The sequence below is a fragment of the Sebastes fasciatus genome, chromosome 20 (genome assembly GCF_043250625.1).
Source record: "Sebastes fasciatus isolate fSebFas1 chromosome 20, fSebFas1.pri, whole genome shotgun sequence".
NCBI lineage: Eukaryota > Metazoa > Chordata > Actinopteri > Perciformes > Sebastidae > Sebastes > Sebastes fasciatus.
The window spans coordinates 20,749,256-20,774,445 of NC_133814.1; the positions used below are offsets into that span (position 1 = coordinate 20,749,256).

Genomic DNA, 25,190 nt, shown 5'->3' on the forward strand with positions numbered 1-25,190 from the left:
GATAGTCGGATAGAAAAGAATCAGTAAACATAATCAGAAGAAGTGGGGTTAAAGTTTCAGTATGTTTAAAATGAACTAGGTCATGTGTCATCAATGTCTAAAGGTGAATGACCAAAATACCTGCTGTCACAGAGAGGGACAGACGCTATGAATCGCACGCTTTTGGACTGTCTCTCCTCGAAAATTTGTCTTGCAAAGATTGAAAAAAAAGAGCCTCATATGCAAGCAGGTTAGTTTGAATCACACTGAGGCCTTTGGTCTGACAGAATTTCCTCCATTTATCACTCTGCATATAGTACATTTCCTGGACCGTGCGAAATAGCTGCTGCCTCCTTGTATCACCATCTGATTCCTGCACGGCTAACCAGGACACTCGGGTCAAATGTTTTCTGTCTGCTTCTACCTGCAGAGACGACAGTCTCTATGCAAACAGACACCTCCGTCCTCTCCTCGTGGAGGCGAGCCAAGCACCGCTGTTACTGTCAGCGACGCTCTGACAGATGCGCGCTGCGAGTCACCGTCGAGGGCCACCGCCACAAGAGCTGATTCAACACTTTGCTGGGAAGACAGATCTTTATTTGCCACCGGCCGTGACACGTTTACAAACTACTCAGAGATTCATTTCAGTCCCTCTAAGTTGAACATGTACTATTTAATCATAGCGCTGTTCACCTTGCCAGGGAAATACTGTACGCTCTGCGGTTCATGTTGTTTTGGCATTGCTCTGATGTCAGGTAAACACAGAGGATGCCTTTGTGGGGTGCATGTGTCAAGGTCGTCTCTACACTGATTCAATGACTTGCCACCAGCAGCTTTTTCACAGCAGAGGACCATTTAGTCTCTTTGAAAGAATCCTGTGTCGGCATGAAAGTATAGTCAGGATGTCTCAGGAGAAATCTTCAACATGTAATGAATGATGGTACAAAAACAGGGCTTCAATCTGACAAAGACAAACATGTTTAACTGTATAAATATAAAACAGCAAATGAGCATGTTCTTTCCAGCATCTCTTCTGTTTGTTTTCAGCGTGTGTTGTGGTTTCCTCTCAGCCTCCTGGGCCCTAAAGCCAGTCTGCCGTCACTTCAGTGAATTCAATCAATCGGACCACAAACTGGCTAATAGTCTTTAATAGACTACTCAAGCTGCGTCAAGGTCTTTTCTCACACAGTTGCTAAAAACAGAAAGTTTGCTACAGGTGTTTCCACTGGCACCGGCACAACAAACTGCTACGAACAGCTGTAGCAGTGATTACTGAAATCTACACGAGGACAGAAGAAAATTAAGAAAGAGTGGTTTAAAATAATGATTTGTCTTTCCACCTGAGTTCTCGTGTGCTGTAACAGCTTCGTAAAGTGACACTCCACATGAAATCTATCTTTTGAGCATCAAACAGGCTCCAAAGGTGGCTGTAAAATGTACGTAGTTTGCTCATTCATAGAGAACGAAAGCGTGTAGTCAGCTCATTCCAGTTGATCTTTTATGAAACAAAAGCAACAATTTGAAGATGCCACACTGGGCTCTGGGAAATTGTGATGGGCATTCTTCACTATTTCCTGACATTTTTTTAGACTTAAACAATTCAATTGAATTAGCTGAAAACAATAATTGCCAGATTAAAGGGAATGTATGCAAATTTTGACATGGATAAATCGTTTTTATTGCAAATGAGGGAACAGGCTGTAACCAAACCTAAAAAAATGAGACCTTCCGTGACTTTCTGTGACGTCATGGGCGCTCGCGTGTTCCTACTCTGTTCAGCGCAGTTACAGGGATAGCTAACGATAGCTAACGATAGCTAACGGTTGGTTAGAAATGGAGTCCGCTAACGCCAACAAATGACCAGCCACCACCACAACTCAGACTCCAACACAAAGTCCACGGAAGCACGAAAAAACGAAGTGAAGCCCGTCTTGCAAAACAATAATGTGCCAGACCTCGGGGGGAAAACTAGTGTTGTGGGAGTGTGTGTGTGCACGTGGAAGTGAGTGGTGAAGCAAGAGAGAGAGAGCGGCGGCGAAACAAGCGAGCAGCGGAGCAGAAGAGAGTTAGTTTAGTTCTGAGAATATCAAGTGAATGTTCAGTGGAAGTTACAGTTTGTGCAGAAATAAATGCTGCAGCTCCTCAAAACCAAAAGAGGTTTCCCGTGTCTTCTTTCCCTGCTGCTAAGTGAAGTGACGGGGGTTAACTCTGGAGTGAGTAATGTTAGCGACTTCAACCAAAACTACGGCATCTCCCCTGTGTCTTCTGACCACGGTCGGGAGGTTGAAGCAGGAGAAGCTAACACTGGGATCAACATCGATTCATGGAGGGACCTCCGTTTGGCAAGCTAACATTACTGCCAAGCATGTGAAATATATAGTGATATTGTGGTTTTAGCTGTCAATCACAATCAGTCTCGCGTGTGTCGCCTCACCGTTTTGACCGATGCTCGTTCCTGTCTACGTAGTGCGAGCACAAGCGCGAGCAACAGGACGCTGACTGTCGTTGTCTTAACGGCCACAGGTGTCACTCTTAACAAGCTATTTCTGATTCTTACATTAAGTCTCTTTAATCGATCATGAAAATAATCGTTAGTTGCAGCCTGACAACGGATTCCTATTTGGACGAGATTTCACCGTTAAAACATGAAACTTCTTGTAACATAATCACATACGTGTTGGATGCTTGGCCTTGTTTAAAACACTGTTGTGATAGTAGTCCTTTCATTTGGTAGATTAGTGCATTTGTAGGAGGAGACTGCTCTGACGTCACACATGGGGGTAGGAATGGGGATGGGTATGCCTCCTTATTAGCCACTCGTGAAACACACCTGGAGGTGGGATGCCAGCCAATTCACTCCAAAAGGATGCATCTTGTTCTCATAAAAGAACCGCCAACATCTGCCCCAAACCCAGAGGAGGCCTACCACAAAACTGAAACTACCACCATAGAAGGACTTTGCGTGGCGTTGGTGATACAGAGTGATGATCCTGCGACTACAGGCGAGTCAAACCTGTTCCACCTTAGACCAGGGAATATCCTCATGTCCAACTTGCATCACGCAGGGAAAAGCTCTCAGGTTGTGGGCACGTTAGGTGAAAGGTACTTTCCAACAGTAGCTGATAGATAGATAGATTTTGGGTGGAGTATCACTCGAAGCTCCGTATTACATGGCACTAAAAACCTCCTGAACACCTCCACAGTCTCATAAATACGTGATCACCTCCTGGCCTGATTTTCGTGCCCCAGTTTGCACCTTTGCCTCCAGAGAGTTCACACCGAGGTAGCATCACTACGCTCCCCACTCATGGACATTTTGTAGTGCGGTAGTGCGGGTCTGTGGCCAAATTTTTCACATCTCCACTTTTTGATTATCAATCTCTGGTCAGTGTAGTCCATTGTTGAAGCGAAATCATGGGCCGTTTGTCATGGGAGACACAGGAGGCTGCACATTTCAGATCAGGTGAGGACACGACCTGCAGGTACTCCTACTGGGTAAATAACAGCAGCGTTTGATACAACAGTCAGTTCTCCCCGCAGCTACGGGTTACCTTTAGGGGTCAAAATAAATACGACTGAGATGGGGGCGTCCTAGATGGAGCTCTCATCAGGCTGCAGGTCCAGCTGTGAGTGTTTCCTCTGCTCCAGGATCCTGTTGAGCTCCTCCGTGAAGGAGTGGTAGAGCGGCGACATGCCGTCGTGGTCGTCCTGCCTCATCAGCACGTAGCTGTTCCCGTTCATCTTCCTCAGCACGCTGGGCAGGGTGGCCGACAGCCCGTTGGCGTAGTCCATGTTGGGCAGCGGAGGTGGCATGGGAAGAGGAGGGGCCGGGGGAGGCGTTCTGCACGGCGAGAACTGGCCCTCACCTGGAACTATCTGGAGGAAGCTGTCGCCCATGTCCCCAAAGGTTGGCACCGAGATGGAGCGCCGACCCTGGCGGCCATTGCAGTGGCTGGAGATGGTTTTCAGTTCCAGATGGGAGCTCCTCTTTCTCTCAGAGCCCCCCAGGATCTGCAGCCCCTGCTGGGAGAACTTTCGGTCCCGAGACGCCCGTCTGGTGCAGAAGCTCACATAAAGCAGCACCACAGTCAACACCAGGCAAAGCCCTCCGAGGACCGCCACCAGGGAGATGTACACGGCCTCCATGTGTCTGTAGGTCTGGAACTCCGCTCCCGAAGGCAGCGGGGCGGGAGGTGAGGGCAGCGGCTGCTCAGTGGGGCTGCTGGTGGAGAATACAGTCGGGCTGGAAACTGTGGTGGGGTTAGTCGTGGCCGTGGGCTCCACGGGGAAGTACCCGTCCGTGTGCACCCTCACTGTGTAAAGATAAATCAGGACTGAGACGGAGTTCTCCACGGCGAAGCAGCGATAAGACCCACTCTGCTGGGCACGAGCTCCGATTATGAGGAGGCCATCTGTGCCGATGCGGTAGCCCGAATTGAGGCCGTATCCCTGGAGTTCTTTGCCGTTTAGCGTCCAGCGTGGAGTTGCCAGGTTGGAGCGCAGTTCGCACTGGAGCAGCACGTCGTCACCCGACATCACGGAACGCCTCCGATGGACAACTGAGCAACAGAAAGAGAGGACAAGAAACATGAGATGGAGCTAAGATGAGATAAGGTGAAGGAAGATAAAGGGGTGGAGAATGTGAGAGAGACAGCGTGACAAAGATGAATATAGAAGGAGATGTCAGGTCACAAAGGTCACGTATTCAAAGTGAGCCACCTCCACCTTTCAGCATCACTTTCCATCACATTTCATAAGCCTCTTTAAAGGTAGCAAGACCTGCAACGTAGCCAGCATGACCGCCTGACCTCCAGCAAGAGAGGAACTGATTAAAATGTGAACGCTGGGACCTGGGGGATGGGTAAGGAGCGTACACCTAATGAAATCCCTTAATAGCTGCTAAATGTTTGAGTTTTCAGGCAGAGACAAGAAGTGTTGATCTTTGTTCACCTCATAATCTGCGTGTGGGAGGTAAAATAAAGTACTAAGCGTTCTCAAAATTAAAAGTGACGAATGTTGCATAATGAATGTACAGTATGTGAATGTGTGTGTGTGTGTGTGTGCGTTGTTACCGTTTCCTGAATTCTCCTTGCAGCCCCTGATCCCCTTCTTGATATCCTGGGTTACGTTTGACCTGAAATAAATTTAAAATTCTGTTAAAATGTTGAAAATTTTTTATTTAATCTTTATTTAAAGTTACTGTGAGGAACTTTTAACTGGTTATAAAACAGTCTCAATTTGATACTGATGCCTCAATATGACCGACATAAGTAAACAAGACCATCAGCGAGAAGATTGTCTATTTCTATGTAGTTATTCTCATCGTTACCACCGGGTCGAATTCCGCGTGAAATCAAACAAAATCGTGCAACTTCAGCTCAGACTTTAGGAGGGCCTCCGGCAGCGACCAGCCCACCGCGGACAGATCCGGCTTCGCTGCCGCCTTTGACCTGCAACCGGAGCTCCGGTGAGAAGTGGAGAGCTCCGCATTCGGCAGCAGAGGCTCCTCCTCTGGCCAGGAGCAGAACTTGAGAGGTTTTCTAAAGGGACTCTGGTGCTTGGAAACACTACCGCTTTTGTCCACATGGACCGCTAAAATCAACACAAAATTAAAGTTCCTCGTAGCAGCTTTAAGCAGGAAAACCGTTGATTTAAAAAAATCTCCTTTTCAAGTGAGTTCAGGCCAAGATAGGCAGCAATAACAATGAGTTACAGACAAACAGCATAAGAGAGAAAACATCATGAACGACATTTCTGCAATCACGATTTCATCCTGAAAACAACCTTTATAACAACCCAGGAGCTGTCTGAAACCATAAAAATACCTGAGATGCACCCAAAACAACAACTTAATGAGGCACAAACAAGACTCTAAAATACCCCCAAAACATCTGCAGCCAGAAGAGAGAACACCGAGTTTCTGCAGCACAGAAACCAATTTTAGATCTAACTGCAGAAGGTTCCAGGCAGAGCGAGCAGCATAAATATACACCTTTTTTTTTTTACTCAGTTCAGTGCAGAATAGTAAAGAAAAATCTATCCCCATCTTTGGATTTCAGAATAGTGGACATTGTGCAGTGGAAACCAGAGAGGTGGAAGATCTCTCCCATTAACATTCAGTCTATTTGCAGCTTTCTCCAGATGCGATGATTCCCTCACAAACAAATCCACAGGAGAGGCTGAAGTGTCTGCTGCCGTAATGGAGATTAAGATGTCTACTGCTCACTCATGCAGCGGGAATGAAGAGAGGCACAATCACTCCCCAGTGCAAGACTGAGCCACAGTGATGTTTACCTCTTTCAGCATGTGTGTGTGGTTTGTTTGGAAGGGGGCTTATAATATGCACTGGTTCACATGTGTCTGTCCAGCTGAATCCAATCACCAGACCACGACTACAACTTCTTATTTAAGGTTAATGATGTTTTTTCCCGCTGGATTTTAATCATCCAGGATTCCCCTAATATCTCCATAAGCAGTGGTGGGAATTTAACATAGTATATTTACTCAAGTACTGCATTTAAGTACAAATATGAGGTACTTTACGTGTGTATTTCTATTTCATGCCACTTTATTCTTTTAATTCTACTCTAATTCTGAGGGAAATGTTGCACTTTTTACTCAACTACATTTATTTAGGAGCTAAAGTTACTTTACAAATTAAGATGTTACATAGAAAACATGATAAACTTAAAATATGATGCATTGTTATATAGATAAAACTACTCGACAGAATATTGCATATAATATATAATATATAATGGTATAATATATATAATACTCACATTCTGCTTTGAGTACTTTTACACTTTAAGTACACTGTGCCGATGGTACTTTCATACTTTTACTTAAGTAGCATTTTCAATGCAGGTCTTTTACTTGTAACACAGTATTTTTACACTGTGATATTAGCACTTTTACTTCAGTAAAGTATCTGAGTACTTCCTCCACCACAATCAGTAACCATTGAAACAAGGGTAATGCTTTATTTCCGCAGTCTCCTGGTAAGACCTATTGTCTGTAATTTAGTAATACATAAAGAAAAAAAAATTTGCTTTAAGTAAAAGCTCAATTTAAAGCCAAATAAATATTAATTAATTATTAATTTACAAAAATACTCTCCAGGTTACACCAGCAATTACATGGACTTAATTAATTTAAAGTGTACCAATCGGACATGTCTCTATTTACCTTATAAATAGTGCAGAGTCATGTATATGCTTCCAAGAAACTCCTTAGAAATGATGGTAACACTTTACTTTAAGTCCCCCTATTTAGCATGTATATTATATATACGTATAATAAATGGTTTATAACATATTATAATGCATTTGTAAGCAGATATAAATGTTTACTATAATGTATTTGTCAGCAACTAGAACTCCTCCTGTTGGCATAAACACATCATTTTGTAAAGTTATAAAGTTGTAATACAACATAATCAATTGTTGACAAATACAGCACATTAACTTCATTAAAGTGTGTTATAAACCATTTACTATATGCTTGTATACTGCTTAAACAGGGGGACTTTTAAGTAAAGTGTTACCAGAATTATTTGTAAGTTATGGATCTGTAAAATAATCTGTCTTGTCTGTTGTAGTTACACTCGACCTAAATGCTGATTCAAAGTGCGAGAGAAGTGCGTTTTCATTGTAAACTGCAGAAGAAGAAGCTCCCGCTGAGCTGAACAGAAATCCAGGTCGACCACATTGTCTCAGACCTGCTTTCATAGAAATTCTGTTGGAAGGAGAAAGAAGCTTATAAATAATGAATTAGACGCCGGTACTGTTGTCGGGCCAAGAAGAAAGAAGGAAAGGTCATGTGATGCAAAAATGTACACCGTGTCAAAATTATTCATCTCTGTTTGTAGGTTTATTACTCATTACAATAACTATGTATTTAAACATCATGTTCACCACTGTTATATTAATTATGTGGAGGCGTTGACACTTATTTATTCTTGGCAACATTTGAGTCCAATATCTAAATGAATGTAAACAATGTCACTATATTTTTTAACCTGAAAAATTAAAAAAAAAATACATATTTGCAGATGTTTTTAAAAAACATAAGTTTAACATAAAGTTTCTATGGCTGTCATCCAAATGCAGCAGCAAATAGAGCGCAGAATAAACAGGTGGCGCTGCAGAGGAGGCTCAGGGAGATAGAGACTCTATAATGAAGCAATGCAAATTTATCTGTCTCCTCAAGCGTCTGGTTCATTTTCTGCCAAATCTCTGCGAGTGTGTTGTCTACTTTCTTTCTAAAACACTCGTCGTGTTTGCCTCCTCGCTGGAAATCTGCATTTGTTAGTGTGCAGCTGTGTGCTCCCTCACCTCTGTGCACGGGAAGATATTTCTACACACAGCCTCCCGTCCCAGCCGCAGAACGGATCTCTGGCGAACACGCAGTCGTAACAGGAAGTGTACCTCTGACAGGCGGACATCGGTACCTGCACGACTCCAGAGTGGGAACCGACGTAGATGCTCCGCTGCGAAACAAAAGATACATCAGTTTTAAACTGGTTTCTGACCTTTAAAGGAAAAGTGTGTGGCATTTTGGGGGATCTATTAGCATAAATGTAATATATTATTCATAACTATTGATTAATAAATAAAAATACTCTGTGTTTACACTCCAATTATATGTAGTAAATTAATTAGGTTTTCATTTGCATCACTTTAGCATGAAAAGGCTGCTAACATTTAAGATCTCCATGCATGCATACATACCAGAGCAGAGGATATGACCATGCTCTCTATGGGCTGGGGTTTATCAAACAGCTGCAACTCTTCTATGATGTGCATTTCTCCATCGATGTCTACAGCTCTGTGCAGCCACCCGTCATCTGAGAGAAGAGATGCAACCTTGGTAAACACTTGAGAGAAAATCCAGTTTCTGTGAAGGACGGTGTTATTCTGTATTTATCTTATTGACAACAAATCCCATGAAAAGACCAAAACCAACGATAAGTTAGTCCGTCCATCTATTTCTTGTTGGTTTTCAGTATTAAAACTCACCAGTTCCCAAAAACAGAACAGTATAAATGTTCCCATCCAGCGCCTGCTCCTTGTGCACGACTATCTTCACATAGTTGACGCTCCTTTTGAACATGAGTGGGCGTACCCCTATTGGGTGCACCTGGCTGGCCATCAGTGGGTGCCTTCTGACGAAAGTGAGGACGTTGTCTGGGAGGTCTCGAGACGAGTTGATGCCCTGGGACCTGTGCACATCTGTTATACACTGTGGAGAGATCAGAGATCAGAGAAATTATCACATGGAGAAGAAATACTCTAGAACGAGTAGGTTTTAACAGATGAAACTCACAGATCCAGGTCTCGGCTCTGGAACTTTCCCCGTGTACTCCCTCCACTTTGAGTCCTGCACCTCCATGTACGGCCCCTCGAAAGCCTTCTGCACATCTGAGAAGGCGTACTGGCAGATAGCAGAGGCTTTGATATTCTTCCTGAAAGACACATCCAGAGGACACAGTCAGGATTAATGATTCAATGTTGGATAAACACCGAGAGGTTATTGTCTGGGGAGCAACTGCCACCCAGATTGGATTTCAAACACATCACAGATCGTAAGGCGAAAAGGTAACTAGGTGGCTCTTCTCTCTATAACTGGTAAGGGGAGACACTCCAGGTGAACATCTTAACTAATAGATATCAGCATGAAACTTCACCAGTTGATCACTTACATTTTTTGTATTACAAATTTTCTGAAATTGTATGTTTAAATATACAAATGAGGCATTATCGTATTAAATATGTGCTAATTTGCATACATTTCCAGAACAGAAATCTGAACATTGGATAAAGCCAGGTTCAAAATTCTTGATTCATTTTGTTGATATATTAGAGTCAAAGGTTTTTACAGAGGGAATTGTGCATATCTCTTTTTATCACTCCATAAATCAGAAAATACTGTCAACAGCCAACTGTTTCTTTTAATAAAATGTTCTATAAATCAGGCTATGAATGATATATGAACAAACCCTTCTGTAAAAACCTTCAGAATATAGATAGTAATGAAACTGGAAAGTGTGGTGGATGTAAGTGCTACTGAAGTAGAGATTTCTGGCAGAGAAAGTGCAGGAAAAAAAAGCTCCTTTTGAGAAAACGGCCTTTAAAGACATGGATTGTAAAATTCTATACACTATGCAATACACTACAGGTGAATAGGGTAAAAAAATCATCTAATAAGTATCACCATGAAACTTCTCCAGTTCATTACTTACATTAAAACATGTATTTTTTGTATTACAAGTTTTCTGAAATTGTATGTTTTAAAGTGCTATTGATAAAATGTATATCATTCAGCCACTAGATGTCGCATTCTCCCCCCCCCCACCCCCTGTTCCATTGCATTCACTTCATAACAAGTCATTGCCAGGCGCTTACCGTCAATCTCAGCCATTTATCCATTTTTTCCACAATAACTGTCAACCCAGATATACCACGTGATACCAACGTTGTTTTACTACTGGCTCACAAGCCTTGTTAGAAGTGGGAACCAAACGTCAGATATCTTCCACAGAGATAAACAAAACATTCATTTTGGACCTGCCAAAATTTTTAAAATGATTAATTCACAATATAAAAAAAATTCAGGGAAAGCCATACTTTTATTTGCCACCTTTCTAAAAGCTCTGTGGATGTATTATTATTTTTTTTTAAATATTCGTCTACGTAAAAATGTTATATATAAGACCTTTAAATACGCAAATGAGGTATTATCTAATGCTAACTTTGGGTGAATTTAGGACAAATCTACAGATGCAAATAGACAAAGTAGTAAAATAAACACCTAAATGTGTATTTTGGATGTTTTCTTTCCACTAGTTTGAAAGAAGACATGTTACGGAAGCAAAATAGCCTAAAATCTCAAAATTGACCAGTGCATGAAAAACAACGTCGTGTCTCGCCTTAAGCTGGCAAAGTTTTCACGCTCACATTCTCCTCTTGGATCTAATCAACTTGTCTTGAATGGACATGTGGGAGTGCCGTTACTGACAGGTGTGTAATTTTCCCTCTTTATCTCCGGTAGCTGCTCCCGTCATCCGATCCAGAAGGAAATATTTGTTTTTCAACACCACACTCAAAACCCCCGAAATACCCACTCCCTGTGAGTCATGAATAAAGCAGGCCCCCATTTGTGGTTTTGGTGAAAGAAAAGATTTGTCCGACAACATAACGACAGCATGAGTTGGGAGTTGGGAACCAGGTGATCCTTAATCTAAAGCCCTACAGGTAAGATTAGTAATGTCTGAGTCACATTCTTAAGTCCATTGTGTGCCCACCTCAGCCTTCAAAGGCATTCAAGTGAGGAAAATGAGATTGAAGTGAAACCTGAATCTGTCTTCAGAGCTGGTGAGCAGTATAGCTCAGAGGCTTACTCACCGTTGAACGCTTGAGTCTAACACATAGCGACGACTACTACTCACACAGGTGTGTGTTTTTTAAAGATCACCAGCATGAAGAAAGACAGGAGAGCTGCTGAAGTGAATGAGGAGACAGACAGACCGAGGTTGAGATCGAATATCCACAAGAGGAAGTGTAGCAGTAAAAAATAATAGAGAGAGAAATAGATAGTGTTACTGTCCCACTGCAATGCTATATCCTCTCCATCAGAAACTAAACACCCTTGGGACAGTTTCATGCAGCATGACTCTGTATATCAGCATAAACACACACTCACACCGCAGGCAGGTGTTCCACCGGCAGCCATCGTCCTCTGACGCTGACACGTCACGATTCGATAACGACTCATTTCTCTCGTTATCAGTTAATCTGTTGATTATGTTCACAATCGGCTCTTTAGTCATTTAATAAAAAGTCAGAAAATGGAGAAAAACTCCCTTCACAAGCCCAAGGTGACGTCTGCAAATGGCTTTTTCTTCTTTCTTTTTCAACCAACAGCCACAAAACCCCGAAAATATTCAATTTACAATGACATAAGATAAATAAGAGTGGAGAAGCTGCAACCAGAAAAGGTTTAACTTTTTGCTTAAAGAGAACATATTACGCTTTTTCCCTTTTCTTTAGTGTTATATATATATATGTATATATGGCTTGAACAGCCAGTTGAGTGGAGCAGCGTGTCCCCTAGCGTCCTCGCCAGTGGACATGTACTGCTGGATTCAACATTATAGACATGACCACTGACTATTTGTTTAGCCCCACATTCACAGACTGACCATACACGGTCCAGACACATACTCGGTTTTGACCGAGTCTTGTTGTGCATGTAAAAGATCTGCAAAGTTACAAAGCCCAAAGTCCACGCCAAAGGGAGTATCTCTCCCCCACAGAAACACTGCTCCTGAACTGCCTGAAACTCCTCGTTTGAGGTCCCGCCTTTTCTTCCGTAACGTGGTGATGTCACCTAGTAAAACATTTGCATAATACCTGCCTAGCGGCTAGTTTGGCACGCCCTCAAACAAAACTAGTAAGAGCCGAAGAGCTGGTTCGGTTGACCAAACAGAGTGGGCTTTCTGGGAGGGGGGACTTAAAGAGACAGGTGCTAAAACGGAGCATTTCAGACAGAGGGTGAAAAGAGGTGCTGCAGCACAGCCGGCATGAGAAAAATAAAGCATTTTTTTTTAACATTAAAGCATGTAAACATGTTCTAGTAGAAACCAAAAAATTAAAGTATGCACCTGAAAATGAGCATAATAGGTCCTCTTTAATTTAATGGCTTAAATGATTAATGTTGCTGAGGAAACTGATCTGTATTCATCTCAAAATAATGTACATTTATAATATAATCATACATTTTGATGTATGTAAAGAGGGATTAAAATCCCATCTCATGAAGATGTTATTGACTTGCTGTTTTTAGTAGTTTGAGTGTGACTTTACTTTGGTTTCTATTACACTATATGTCCACATACTTTCTGTACTTCTGGGGCCGTTTTCATGATTTATGTTAGGTCAGTTAGTTAAAGGGAATCTTGTTGCTACAGCTTACAATAATATTTTAGACCAAAGTGTGCTTCCAACTTTAGGGACGTCCCGTTAAATGGTTATCTCAGTCTGGTGAGTTTGTATATTCCCTTTCATCCTGATAAATTGAACTTGGCTATTCTTTATATATATAAAAATCTAAATAAGTGTGCACCTCGTACAGTAAAACCAAATTTCCCACCAAAGTCTTGAGTTTCAAACTTGCTAAGAAACAAAAAAAATAAGACAGTGTGCAGAGTGAAGCCTTCTTGCTCTTTAGAGGAAAGGAAATCCACTTCGCAAACAGTCATCATGTCTGTGTTTGACTATGGAGATATTCTGAACTCACATTCTGCATATTCCACTTTAAAACAAGTTCATGCAGTTCATCATCGTTCCTTCTTGCATTTCACTACAGGAGATGAATGTCGTTCTCATTATCATGAGATACACAATAGGAGAAGTAGACTGTTGGATCCTTTCCTAAAGTTTCCTCATTATTTTATATGTCCCCTCAATTTTCACTTGTGATCACATCTATTTAAAAGTCTAGTGGAGATCCCAAAGTTTCCAAAGACGCCAAATTTGCCAGGTTGAATTTTTGTGGAAAATGATGCTGATACAGAATATAAAAATGATACTGTCATGCAGTGTAGAATAAGACCAACCTTAAAGCTACTTAAATGTAAAAAAAGTCCATAGTAAAAGCTGTTGTTTCTTACCATTCCAGGCCAAAGACGCCGTAGAAAACGCTGCTTTGAGCGTCTCGACCCTGCAGGACGAAGACGCTGCGCAGGATGTTGAGGTGCAGCTCGTATTCTGGGACTGAACACACCATTCTGGCCTTGAGGAAGGTTGTCCACTTCCTCTGCAGGGTCCTCTGGCCTCCCCAGTCATTCTGCACACACAGGAGACGATGCATGGATGGGTGGATGATTAAATAAAGTCACTTGAGCTGATATATCCTGGCATAAATGACACAAATTCACTCTCATGTACACATCAACGGCCACTAATCTGTGATTGTAACAACAGTGAAACAAACATCATCGAAACAAAGACAGGGAACCATAATGTACACTGTATATATATAAAGAGAGGAGGAGGAAGTGAGGAGAGTCTGGAGCTGAATGTTAGTGCCTACTTTAGCACATTTGCTCTAATTGCATTTCGGCAGCGCTGGGAGGCGAAGCTGCAAGAAGTCGCTTCCTAAAAGAGTAATTTAGCACACCTCATTTAGAAGAGAGAGAAAAAAAAAAGAGAGACAGAGACGACTTTTCTCTTTGTTTGTTGGAAATATAGCGCTTCATCTTTCTTCGTTTATGTCTTTCGCAGACGTCTGTCGTTCATCAAAATGCTCTGACTGCCCGCCTCGGCCTCCCACACACAAAAAGGCAAAGTAGCTTGAATCGACATAACATTAAGTATGGAAAACAAAAATGCCTGCATTAAAAACTTCCATCAATAATACCAATGACATGTGTGGGTAAAAAGTGAAGGACAAAGAGAGGGAAAGGACTGCAGACTTCTTCTCACTGAACAAAACGTCTGGGGAGTTGGTGTTGGAAGAGAGGTTAAGATGAAAGCAGTTCTCATAGAGATGGATACCAGGTTATTATTGTGGAAAGAGCTAAAAGGGATGTACTGATAGATTACAATCTATGTCAATCAAAGCACCGTGCGGGTCATCGGGCTGTCATGACGTAAATCCAAGAAAATAAGAGTCAAGCGTGACACCGTAAAGATATGCCTGTGGGGGAATTAAAGCCAAGACGACATGATGGAAGCAGTCTGAGCCAGACGTGAAGTGGGTTTCTAAAGATATAGCAGAGAAGGAATTGTGCAGCCTTTTCTTTCTTAGCTGGAGATATGTATATATATTAAATAATGTCAGAATGCCATTGATTGCTGCTCTTTATGTTCCTGAAAAGACCTTGTTTCCATGTAATTTACACCCTTCTCTGTGAAAATAGGTCATGATTGCAGGGGAAGTGGATGCAGACTGGCTGGTGAAGTGACAGACAGAAGAGGACAACTAGTTATGCAGCTCAAAAAATGGCAAGTCTTCAGTGGTTTCAGGGCCAGAGGCGACTGCCAGGGCCTCCGCTATCTGCAGCTCTGCCACTGGGCTGAGCTGGGGACCGGCTCGACATCTGCATGTGCTGCCGTGGCCTAGTTCAGACTGAGTTATTACACTCTCGACTGCTCTGACAACTCCACCGCGCTGATGAAGAGAGAGGAGGAGAGAAAGTCCAGACCTTATTTCCAGAAATGATTTATTTTGGATGCAGAGAGAATCGCGAAGAGACGAACTGTTTGAGTGTACGGGATTAAAAAAAGTTCAGGAAGTTCAGAAAATTATTTCACTGATCGTTTATTAGCACGGGGCGGGAAGTGCAGTAGATGTACAGTTTTTAAATTTGCAACCATTTAGAGGAAACACTCAAGTTTATGACTGTACAAAAAAACATCTACACATCTAAATTAAGGCTGTCAATCGATTAAAATATTGAATCGCGCATCAGTTATGCAGCCTATGAGAGGCTTCCTTGATATTACTATTCAACACCACTTCCTCTCGTGCACCAGATGCCAAATATCGTGCAAGCATTGCTCCTGTCATGTCAGAATAAGCGCAGAATGAACATTCACGTAACATTACAGGCATGTCTGAATGACAAAAAGCCATCACTATAAAGGATTGATGAAGAAATCATGGTGAAACAGCTCCATAAAGAACTAAAACAACCTTGGAAAAACCTTTTGGTTTCTCTTTGTCAAGTTTAATTTGCGGTGCCACTTCATGCCCGCAGTTTGCATTGATTGGTTTGGACAATTTAACTCTGATTGGGTGTTAAAAGTGGTTACTCAGTATGCAGCTTCCTTTCTTTTTTCCTCTCATACATGCATGCAAATCCTTTTTCACATTCTCACAAAAGGTGATATACGACTGCAGGGGTTCCAACTTATTCCTGAACATCGTTTCACCGGCTCACCAGAGTCTTTTGGACACTTTTTTTTATCCTTTTGGAAAAACGGCAACAGTGATTTCAGCACATCAGCATACCGTGATGGTAATTACACCACCATGCATGGCAAAAAGAAACGACAGAGAGGAAGAAGGAAAGAGAGGAGTTGCTGGGCATGCTGTCGAGACCGGAGATGCTGATCGCAAGTGAAATGAGGTGAGAGAGAAAAAAGAGGAGGAGGAGGAGGAGGAGGAGTGGAAGAGGGCGAGATGGCAATAAAGAGAGGGAGGGGGTTTGCCAGTGGAGGTGGAGGTTGGTGGACTTGTAGTTTGCCTGGCAACAGTGTCGCCGTCAGTGAAGAAACCAAGATTAGAAACACCCAACGGCTGGTTCATTCAGCACTGAAATAACCGTAAGAGCATCTAAGAGAGAAGAATCAAGAACAGAAAGTCTCCTTCACTCTGCATCAGTGACGTAAAACATTTAATAATCCCACCATTTTTTGCCACTTTGAATACTGGCAACTTTTCTCCTTCTTCATTTCAACCCTTTCTTTCCATGACCTTGCAAGCTTTATAAATCTGTTATGAGAGTTTTGTCCTTTTTTTTTTTGTTAGAATTAACTTTCCAAACTATTAATACGATTATGGTTTTGGGGTTAGTTGCTCTCTCTGACCTTGCAGACTCGGGCAACCCTGGACACCTTGGTCTGGCTCGGGTAAGCGATCTGCTCCTGGCTCCTCTCCGTGAAGAAGAAGTAAATCTTGTCGTCGTCGCCGATAGAGCTGTTGATGCTCTCCTTCAGCAGCACGGAGCCCACAAAATCTGCCTCTGTACACACACAAACAAGACACACACACACACACATTCAGAATCCACATGCCCAAACACAGACCTATTAGCAGCCTAGGAAGTGTCTCCTTGGAAACCAAAGATGGAGCTTTTAAGTATGATTGAATTGCCACAACTAAGCCAGTTAGAGCTGCAGTGCAGTGCAATTTTTCTGATGTGATTTTTCAATCTCCGGGTCAATCAGTTTCTGTACTAACAGCAAAACATCCGATGAGCTAAAAATGTGCAAAATGGCAATGAGGTTTGGTCCGTTGAGTAGTTTACTGTAAGTGGAATTATATAAACCAGTGTCAGCGAAGTCATTGCACACACTTCATTCATTTCTTGATGTATTTGAGGATTATCTCCCTTCTTTTGAGTTGTGCTATCGTGTGATATATTTACCCAGAAGCCACCGGGTGGGGGCCTCCTCTGTCCTGAGCGTGGGGAAGGGGGAGTTTCTGCGAACGTCTGGAGAGCTGCGGAACTCGTACTGAGAGGCCGTGAACATCTCACCGTCTGATTAACAGATAGATGAAGACAGAAGGAAATGTGGAAATCTTTTTTTTCCTTTGTGCCACGGCCCACCATTAAGTTCCAGTTTTGGTCCTCCGAGGTTAAAAGTTTGGGCTCCCCTGGTCTAATACTTTAGTTTATGAGCAAATACATGCAAATCTAATGACGTTCCCACCAGCTTCAGCTGCACTTTAGTGCTGATTAGCAAATATTAGCATGCTAACACGCTAAATTAAAATGGTAAACATTATATCTACTAAACATCAGCATGCTAGCATCTCAAGCAAGTCCAGTTGGCCTTCACTTATCCCCTCTGGATATACAATGACCTGTTTCACAGACATTTAGAATGATGACGCGAGTAGTCCAAGCATGGTGCCTTTTAAAAGGTTACCCATTGGCCCGTTGAAGACATGATATGGTTAAAACATTTCTTCTTTAGTCTAATCAAATTTGGGAGCTTCAGTCTCTGTTCAGCATACTTCCCTCCATATGCATGCTGCTTAAACTACACCAACATGCTGTATATAGTGCAGATTAAATGCAAATTTGGGGGCAATATTGCAGCTCATTTATTGGTGCAAAACAAATATGACAAATATCTATTAATTATATTATTATTAGCAGCCAACAAGAAAGCTGTAACACAAAAAATGGTTATACCAAACCTCCAACAATGACTGACTGGATAGACAGTTGTTATTAATATTCAAAGTATAGAAAGAATTACTTTTTCACTAAATCTAAGGGTTGATCCATTCGGTAACACTTTCTATGACGCCCATGTCTATAATGCATTAAAAACATACTTATAATGCATTATAATCACTGTTACGATGCATTATAATGTGATTTATAAGTCACTCTAAGTGGTGTGTTGTTCTTGTTTTGTTCACTTTACTTAAAGCAAACAATGACCCCTTAAGAGTAACTTATAATCACATTACAAGGCATCATAACAGTGATTATAATGCATTATAAAAATATTCTAATGTATTACAATTATGGGAATTATAATACTCTATAATGCATGGAAAATCAAAAATGTCAGTGAGTGACCAGCAATTATGAAGTATTATGATACTTGACCTTATAAAACATTATAAAATGCTTTATAATGTGTTGTGATTTCATTGTTATAAAGCATTATGCATACTTATGAGTGCTTATAACTATTCAGTGCAGATTATAAGTATGTTTATAATGCATTATAGACATGGGCGTCATAGAAAGTGTTACCATAAATTCTTGCAATACTGGTAAGAAAGGTGACCTCATGAGATGATTACTGATCCATTATTGTGTGAACTTGCATTTATTTCCATCAGTATAACAGTTGTATGAATGAATAGGTGACCAACAGTTTGTTCTACTACGTTTTCTTATATTTCTGTGCTTCTTTAAAATAAATTAAGTAGAAAAAATAAATAAATAAATGCAAATTTGGGAGACGCACCTACGAGGAGGCCGGTGTATCCCTTTGCTGGGTCATATGGACACCTGTCTCTGCCCTCCTCAAATCCGGAGGTGAAGTTGAACCGCTCTGCGTCCTTACAGAGAGGAGAGAAAAAAGACACAATTAATCATTTCAATTCTAGTCTGGTCATAATTGTACTGAAATTAAACCACACAAGCTCTTACTATATAAGCACAAAGAGGTCGGAAGGCGTTTGTTCCACAGACGTACAGGTGAGTCTCATTGAATCGCTGCAGAAAGCGGATGTGATTGTAGCACTCAGTCTGCAGGGAACAGGAGAGAAAAAACAGGTTATTTCTGGCTCCACGAGCAGCAAGAGCTGGAGAGAACGTGGGCCTGTCGATCCACTACATGTACAGGAGCTATTTCATGCAAATATTCAACGAATATGAGTGTGACTTTTTTTTTTTCTCAGGAAAAAGTGGATTAAGAAGCAATTGAAAGGATTATCCACTTTGTTGCTGTCAGAAGCAATCTGCACATCACAAAGCAGTTTTATGTTCTCTAAAAATAACTCAGTAAATAAAGAGTTTTATCAAAAGAAAGAAATGTCTGAATAATAATGAGAGAGTCGAGCTGCAGCTGTGTACCTGATTGTCTCTGCCTTTGTTTAGACACTGCTTCTTCTGTTCGGGGGAAGCATCCCAATCAATCTGCAAAACAGTGGGGAGGGGTTAATAAGGATGACTCAGTTAGCTCAATAAATAGAGAGGCAAACATATATAGATAAATAGAAACATTATGGACAGAGAAGGGGGAAGATGAAGAGAAGAAGACAAACAGGAAGAGAGAAAAGAGAAAGACAGCTCACTTTATTTATTAGCTGCGTCATTGAGTTCTGACTCTGCTCAGTAACCCTTAAATAAACGCCTGCTGCATTTAATCCCATATCCATAAAATTGGAGGAACACAATGGGATTTGCTCAATCTGCTTAAAGGCTATTATTAGTTTGTCCTCCTTTAACACTTAGGAAACGGGAGAAAACTCGCCGTTTCTTTGTGTCAATTAACGTGTTGACCTGCGGCACTCACCGTGAGGTTTGCAGCGGCAGAGATGTTGGAGGTGTTGAGTGCGTGCAGGGCTCCTCTGCCTCCCACGTACAGCAGCCCGGCCTCCTCCTCCAGCAGGAGGGTGCTGTAGTTCTGGGAAGAGCCGTTGAAACTAGAGCTGCCCAGCAGACCTGCAAATACATGACACACGTTACTGTATAATAAAGGTTTCTTTTGTGGTAATGGACAAAACTGTATGAACACGTCTGAGCTTTTGGTTTGAGGTTATTTTTCATGGTTTAGTGTCAGTCGTATGGGTTTCAACATGACTTAAAAACTTGAATACAATCATACACAGCACACAATAATGAGGCTTTAGTTTGTTAAATGAATCTATATGGTTTCGTTTGGAGATGTTTAATATTCCTCAAACTGAAGTACTATAAAAAGTGTAGTTTTGGTATCATTTCTGCACCACTATCAAAAATGTTCAAACCTCACAGAGGGCCATGTATTACAGTGACAGCTCCAAATTCTCTGTTTGCAGACTGTAAGAATGGTTTGATATTAAAGCTTCACTGGAGAATTCCCAGAGTCTACACACTCCCCCAAGTGAACAACATGCTTAGCGTGACTGCACAAGGCTCGACAACGGATCCCGGAGACGGGGGGGTCGCTGGAGTGACTGCGGAGAGGACTGTGTGGATGGAGCCACAGGGGAGGCGAAATTTTAGGGCATTCAGCAGGAATCGTGGCCCAGTAATGCCACATTGCATCAGTCATAACTGCCACAGCATCATCATCTGTGTGTGTGTGAAAGGGTGATGGTGAAGTGAGCAGATACACAGACTATTAATCCATTGTGAAATAATTGGCCTGGTGCACTAAACTAAATATTTGAACATGCGCCGGTGTAGCACCTCAGAAATGGGGGCAGGTCGCGCTGCTGCTGTGAGACAATAATAAAAAAAGGAGGGCATTGCTTTCTCTCCCTCTGTGCAGAAGTAGGTTTACAGAGCTTTGATTTGCAGTTAGATGCAAGCGGAGATTCACGTCTAAATAGATTAAATTAATCTGACACACTGAAGAAGAAGAAGAAGAAGAAGAAAACCACACGTGCAGAAAGAACAACAGAATAAGTGACGATGGTATCGACGCTGAGGAATATGAGTCAGCAGCGAGCAGATGGGCATATTAATCGCCTCTCTTCCTCCTTTTCCATCCATTGTGTCCTGATGGCAGCATGTCCCAGCTCCTAGTAATAAGACAACCTATATTTGTCCTCCACCAGTCGATTTGCTGTGGTGCGAGGTCCTGCACGCTTGTCGCGGTCGATCTGTTCTCCTGTTCATTGTGGGTCCAGTCAGTGCAGGCGGGAGGGCCAGGAGATCACAGTGTAACTGCTACAGATGATTAGCCAGCAAGGTGATGTCTTATGTTACTTTATATCCCACGGTTCATAAATTTCACTTTAAAACCTCCCAGTACAATGCGGCAGAACTCAACAGCACCACAAACAACAGCCTCAAAACCAACAAGACTGTATAAAATATGGATGTAGTCTCCGTGACATCACCCAGAGGTTTCTGAAGAGCCCTTGTGAACAAGCCTCCAGGAAGAGCGGCAGTCGTTGATGCCAAGATTTGTAGTGGCCACAACTTATGTGTCCGTCACGTGATGCCATTGGGCCCCATTGGGAGGCGGAGTTGGCAAGCCGTGACGACAGCGTGACGGCTTTGGCCCGTGACTGAGCCATGTGACCGAGCGGACGCTATTGCGCCTGCTCTATGGCCCCAATGGATGGGGAAGATCACCGGAAGATACGGGTACTTTTCCACTCAGAAGTCGAGCCATTTTGGCTTCTTGCGCCACTGAGCAACTCTCATAGGAATGAACGGGGCCCCGCCTCCAACGCTGTATCCAGTTCTCTTTATACATCCATGGAGCAGACAGCTAGCAGCTAGCGACCAGGTATGGCACCCACCTGTCACTCAAAGAGGTTAAACCCTCAATTATGCCCAACTTTAAACCTTAATATAATTTAAACAGGTGAGTTATGCAAAAATCCACCCCCGTACAGTTGTCATGAACGGGGAATTAGATATACCAGGATGTAAACATGTTTATTTCTGCTGTAAAGTCTGGCATTTTAACATGGCGGTCTGTGGAGACTGACTCGCTTTTGGAGCCAGCCTCAAGTGACCATTTGAGGAACTGCATTTTTTGGCATTGGCTTCATTTCTCAGCACCTGGAGGTTGCCGCTTGCTCAAAACACATCATATGATTGTTTTCACAGGCTGAGTAATACTACCCATGACTAGTAAACTGGTTATGACGTGTGAAATTGGTGGAGTTCCCTTTTAAATCAGGAACTACCAAAAAGGTCATTAGGGTGCAAATATCCAGCGTGCATGGAAATATTGCAAGGATGATGAGTAAAAAGCCCACATACAGTATATTCAGTTGCCAAGTATGAGCCATCAAACACACACAACAGCACAGTTTGAGTAAAAATGACATGTTTCTGTTAACAGTCTGGTTTAAGTTAGTTCAGTAAATGCTGCTAAACCAGTTAAAGGATCATCCTAAACTGTTTATGCAAAACAAAGACACCAGAAGGCAAACACACACACACACTTCAAGGCTTTGACTCAACTCTATTATCTCAACTCACTAAAGCTTTTACTTCTATAATATAATATACAACAATCGTGATGATAATGAGGATGACAGCGAGTCTTGCGGCGTGTTTGATCTTGCGTAACACAACATGAAAACTGTTTAGAGTTTCCCCAACATCACATGGAGGGCCTCTTCCTCCACACATGACTGGCTGCTTGTCTAATAACTGTCACATGGACACGCTGGGTGATGACTGCGAGCGGCGAGTGCCCGTCGACTCTCCAGAAGACCAGGCAGAGACTGAGTCAGACCGCAGCCTCTCTTGCCGCCCACCTTCCTTCCTGTCAGCCCTTTTTCTTACTGGTTCTATCACTGACAGCCAGACAACCAGACAACCACAGGTTCCCCTCTCACTGGTCAATAATTAGGTTATTATCATACCGGCTCTGTCGTGCACGTCAGACTGATTATATGCATGACAGCTGGGAAGAATGACACTGCACATGTTGCTCCTGGTAGAGGAAACCCTCTGCAAAAGTTACATCAACACAGTGACATTTAAGAAATGCAATTTTCAAAACATTCAATTTGAGTCATTACTGCCCGCCTCTGCATCTCACTTTGTGAGGAGAAATTGTTTCATGGCCCAAATCACACAGAAGCTGCTTTTCTTCCAGCATTTCAGAGTTTTTAAACGAAGAAAAAAATGATTTCTGACATGTTTGTCCTCTTCAGGAAACTAAAAGAGTGAACAAAGTAATGTAGAGCAACATCAGGGTTTTACAGGAAATGTTGCCTTACCTTTGTTTTCACTAACAAAGTGAACTGTAGCCAATCAGCTCATTATGATCACACCAAAGATCATTTTAAAAATAGAGTGCTGAAAGAATATGAATCATTTGAATTAAAGCTCCACAGTGAAGAGTTTGTGTGTGAATCAAGCCTTTTTAAAGAGGACCTATTGTGCTTTTGTGCTTCTCCCCTTTTCCTTTAGTGTGTTATATAGTTTTTTGTGCATGTAAAAGGTCTGCAAAGCCCAAAGTCCACGCCAAAGGGAGTTCCTCTCCCCCGCAGAAACACTGCTCCTGAACTGCCTGAAACGCCTCACTTGAAGTCCCGCCTTTTCTTCTGTAACGTGGTGATGTCACCAACAAACACATCTGCATAATACCTGCCTAGCGGCTAGTTTGTAGTTCTAGTAGAAACCCAAAACCCAAAATACAAGTACACACCTGAAAATAAGCATAATATGTCCTCTTTAAAAGATACTTTCAGTTTATTACAACTTGATGATCAGACCAGACAGGTTGTAAACAAGCCAACAGTTTAGGTAGATTACTTAATCTACTTTATTTTGGAGGTAAACCACCTGCTGGCTTTAGTCCACCACTATCGGAGTCTAGACTCCGGAGGATCCCATTCTTAGCTAAGACTTAAAGGAATCTATTGGTACCAACCATGTCATACTAGCTTGTCGCGAAGGAGGTTAAATAACACTCCAAATTTACACTCAATTTTGGCGAGGAAAAACTGGCATGGCCATTTTCAAAGGGGTCTCTTGACCTCTGACCTCAAGATATGTGAATGAAAATGGGTTCTATGGGTACCCATGAGTCTCCCCTTTAAAGACATGCCCACTTTATGATAATCACATGCAGTTTGGGGCAAGTCATAGTCAAGTCAGCACACTGACACACTGACAGCCGATAAGCTGATAAAAGTATTAAATACTTGACAAATCTCCCTTTAAGGTATATTTTGAACGGATAAAAAATGTGTGATTAATTTGCGATTAATTGTGATTAAATATTTTAATCGATTGACAGCCCTAAATATGTTACATAATTGATAGAAATGATGGGCAAAACTATGAAAATGAGATCTAAGTTGTAATAAACCAATACATATTATTCCTATAGCATACATTTCAGTCTGTAGTTGTGTGTTAAAGTTCAACGCAAGTGACCTTAACTTTCCGAGAGTCGCTGCTGCCTTGTCAAGGTGGCAACGATAACGAAACCTTACATAACTCTCGATGAAATCTACAAATAAGACATTATTTCTCACAGTCAGTCAGATTTGAGTGAGCATTGAGCAGCTCCTCTGACACAACCAAAGGTCAGGACACGCCGGGGGGGGGATTCATGTGAAGGATGAGGGGCAGGAGTCACGCAGCAGGGCACCCTCTCCACCACACACACAAAAACACACACTGAATTTATACACATGTATTGAAAAGCAACAAAGAGGAGAGGGTGACGCACATACAAATGCACAAACAACAAAACTGTATATTCTCAGAGATCACGTTTATTAAAGAGAGAGTTATGCAAACACAACGGCAGCCAAAGGCAACGTAAAAAAAAAGCCCACAACTTGTGAGTCATCCAAGAGTGAGCGAAAGCCTTGGTTTCTATCTTATAAAAATAGTGTTTGCATGATATAACAAGCAACAGCGCTGATGAGAAGGACTACGATGACGTACACAACGTCCCCGGCCCCAAGGCAGCAGAGGCACAGCGACCTTGGTCTCAGACCTTTGTTTTTATGCAGAGCAACACTCACTTGTGGGCACATCGACTGACGTCGTTCAATCCTTGGTGACAACACGACACGCAGACGTATGAATGAGAATGTTCTCTTTAGTCTGAACCACAGAAGCCAAAACAATAGGCTGCAATCACAGCTGTGCTCTGAAATCTCTCAGATATACAGAATGTGGAGAACTAAGGAAATAAATTGGTCTGTTTCTACCTGGATGCAGAAAGTACAGAGCTACTAATCAGTGTAGAAAGTACGAACACAACCACATGCAGCTTGTATGAGCTTTAAATTCCTCCAAATTAAACGACAAA

At 42.1% G+C, this 25,190-nt stretch overlaps 1 protein-coding gene across 1 annotated transcript in view; it reads right to left on the reverse strand.

Moving 5' to 3' along the window:
• Positions 1 to 317: 317 nt before the first annotated feature.
• Positions 318 to 25,190, reverse strand: part of sema4gb (sema domain, immunoglobulin domain (Ig), transmembrane domain (TM) and short cytoplasmic domain, (semaphorin) 4Gb) — a 40,487-nt gene continuing 15,614 nt past the window's right edge. The window contains exons 3-15 of the mRNA XM_074619080.1: positions 19,755 to 19,903; positions 19,313 to 19,375; positions 18,887 to 18,985; positions 18,702 to 18,795; positions 17,135 to 17,248; positions 16,575 to 16,729; positions 13,652 to 13,827; positions 9,307 to 9,445; positions 9,000 to 9,222; positions 8,712 to 8,827; positions 8,316 to 8,470; positions 5,052 to 5,113; positions 318 to 4,538 (exon numbers count right to left, since the gene is read on the reverse strand). Coding sequence (XP_074475181.1) covers positions 3,571 to 4,538; positions 5,052 to 5,113; positions 8,316 to 8,470; positions 8,712 to 8,827; positions 9,000 to 9,222; positions 9,307 to 9,445; positions 13,652 to 13,827; positions 16,575 to 16,729; positions 17,135 to 17,248; positions 18,702 to 18,795; positions 18,887 to 18,985; positions 19,313 to 19,375; positions 19,755 to 19,903 — 2,513 coding nt within the window. The 3' untranslated portion in view covers positions 318 to 3,570. The remainder of the gene's footprint in view (positions 4,539 to 5,051; positions 5,114 to 8,315; positions 8,471 to 8,711; positions 8,828 to 8,999; positions 9,223 to 9,306; positions 9,446 to 13,651; positions 13,828 to 16,574; positions 16,730 to 17,134; positions 17,249 to 18,701; positions 18,796 to 18,886; positions 18,986 to 19,312; positions 19,376 to 19,754; positions 19,904 to 25,190) is intronic.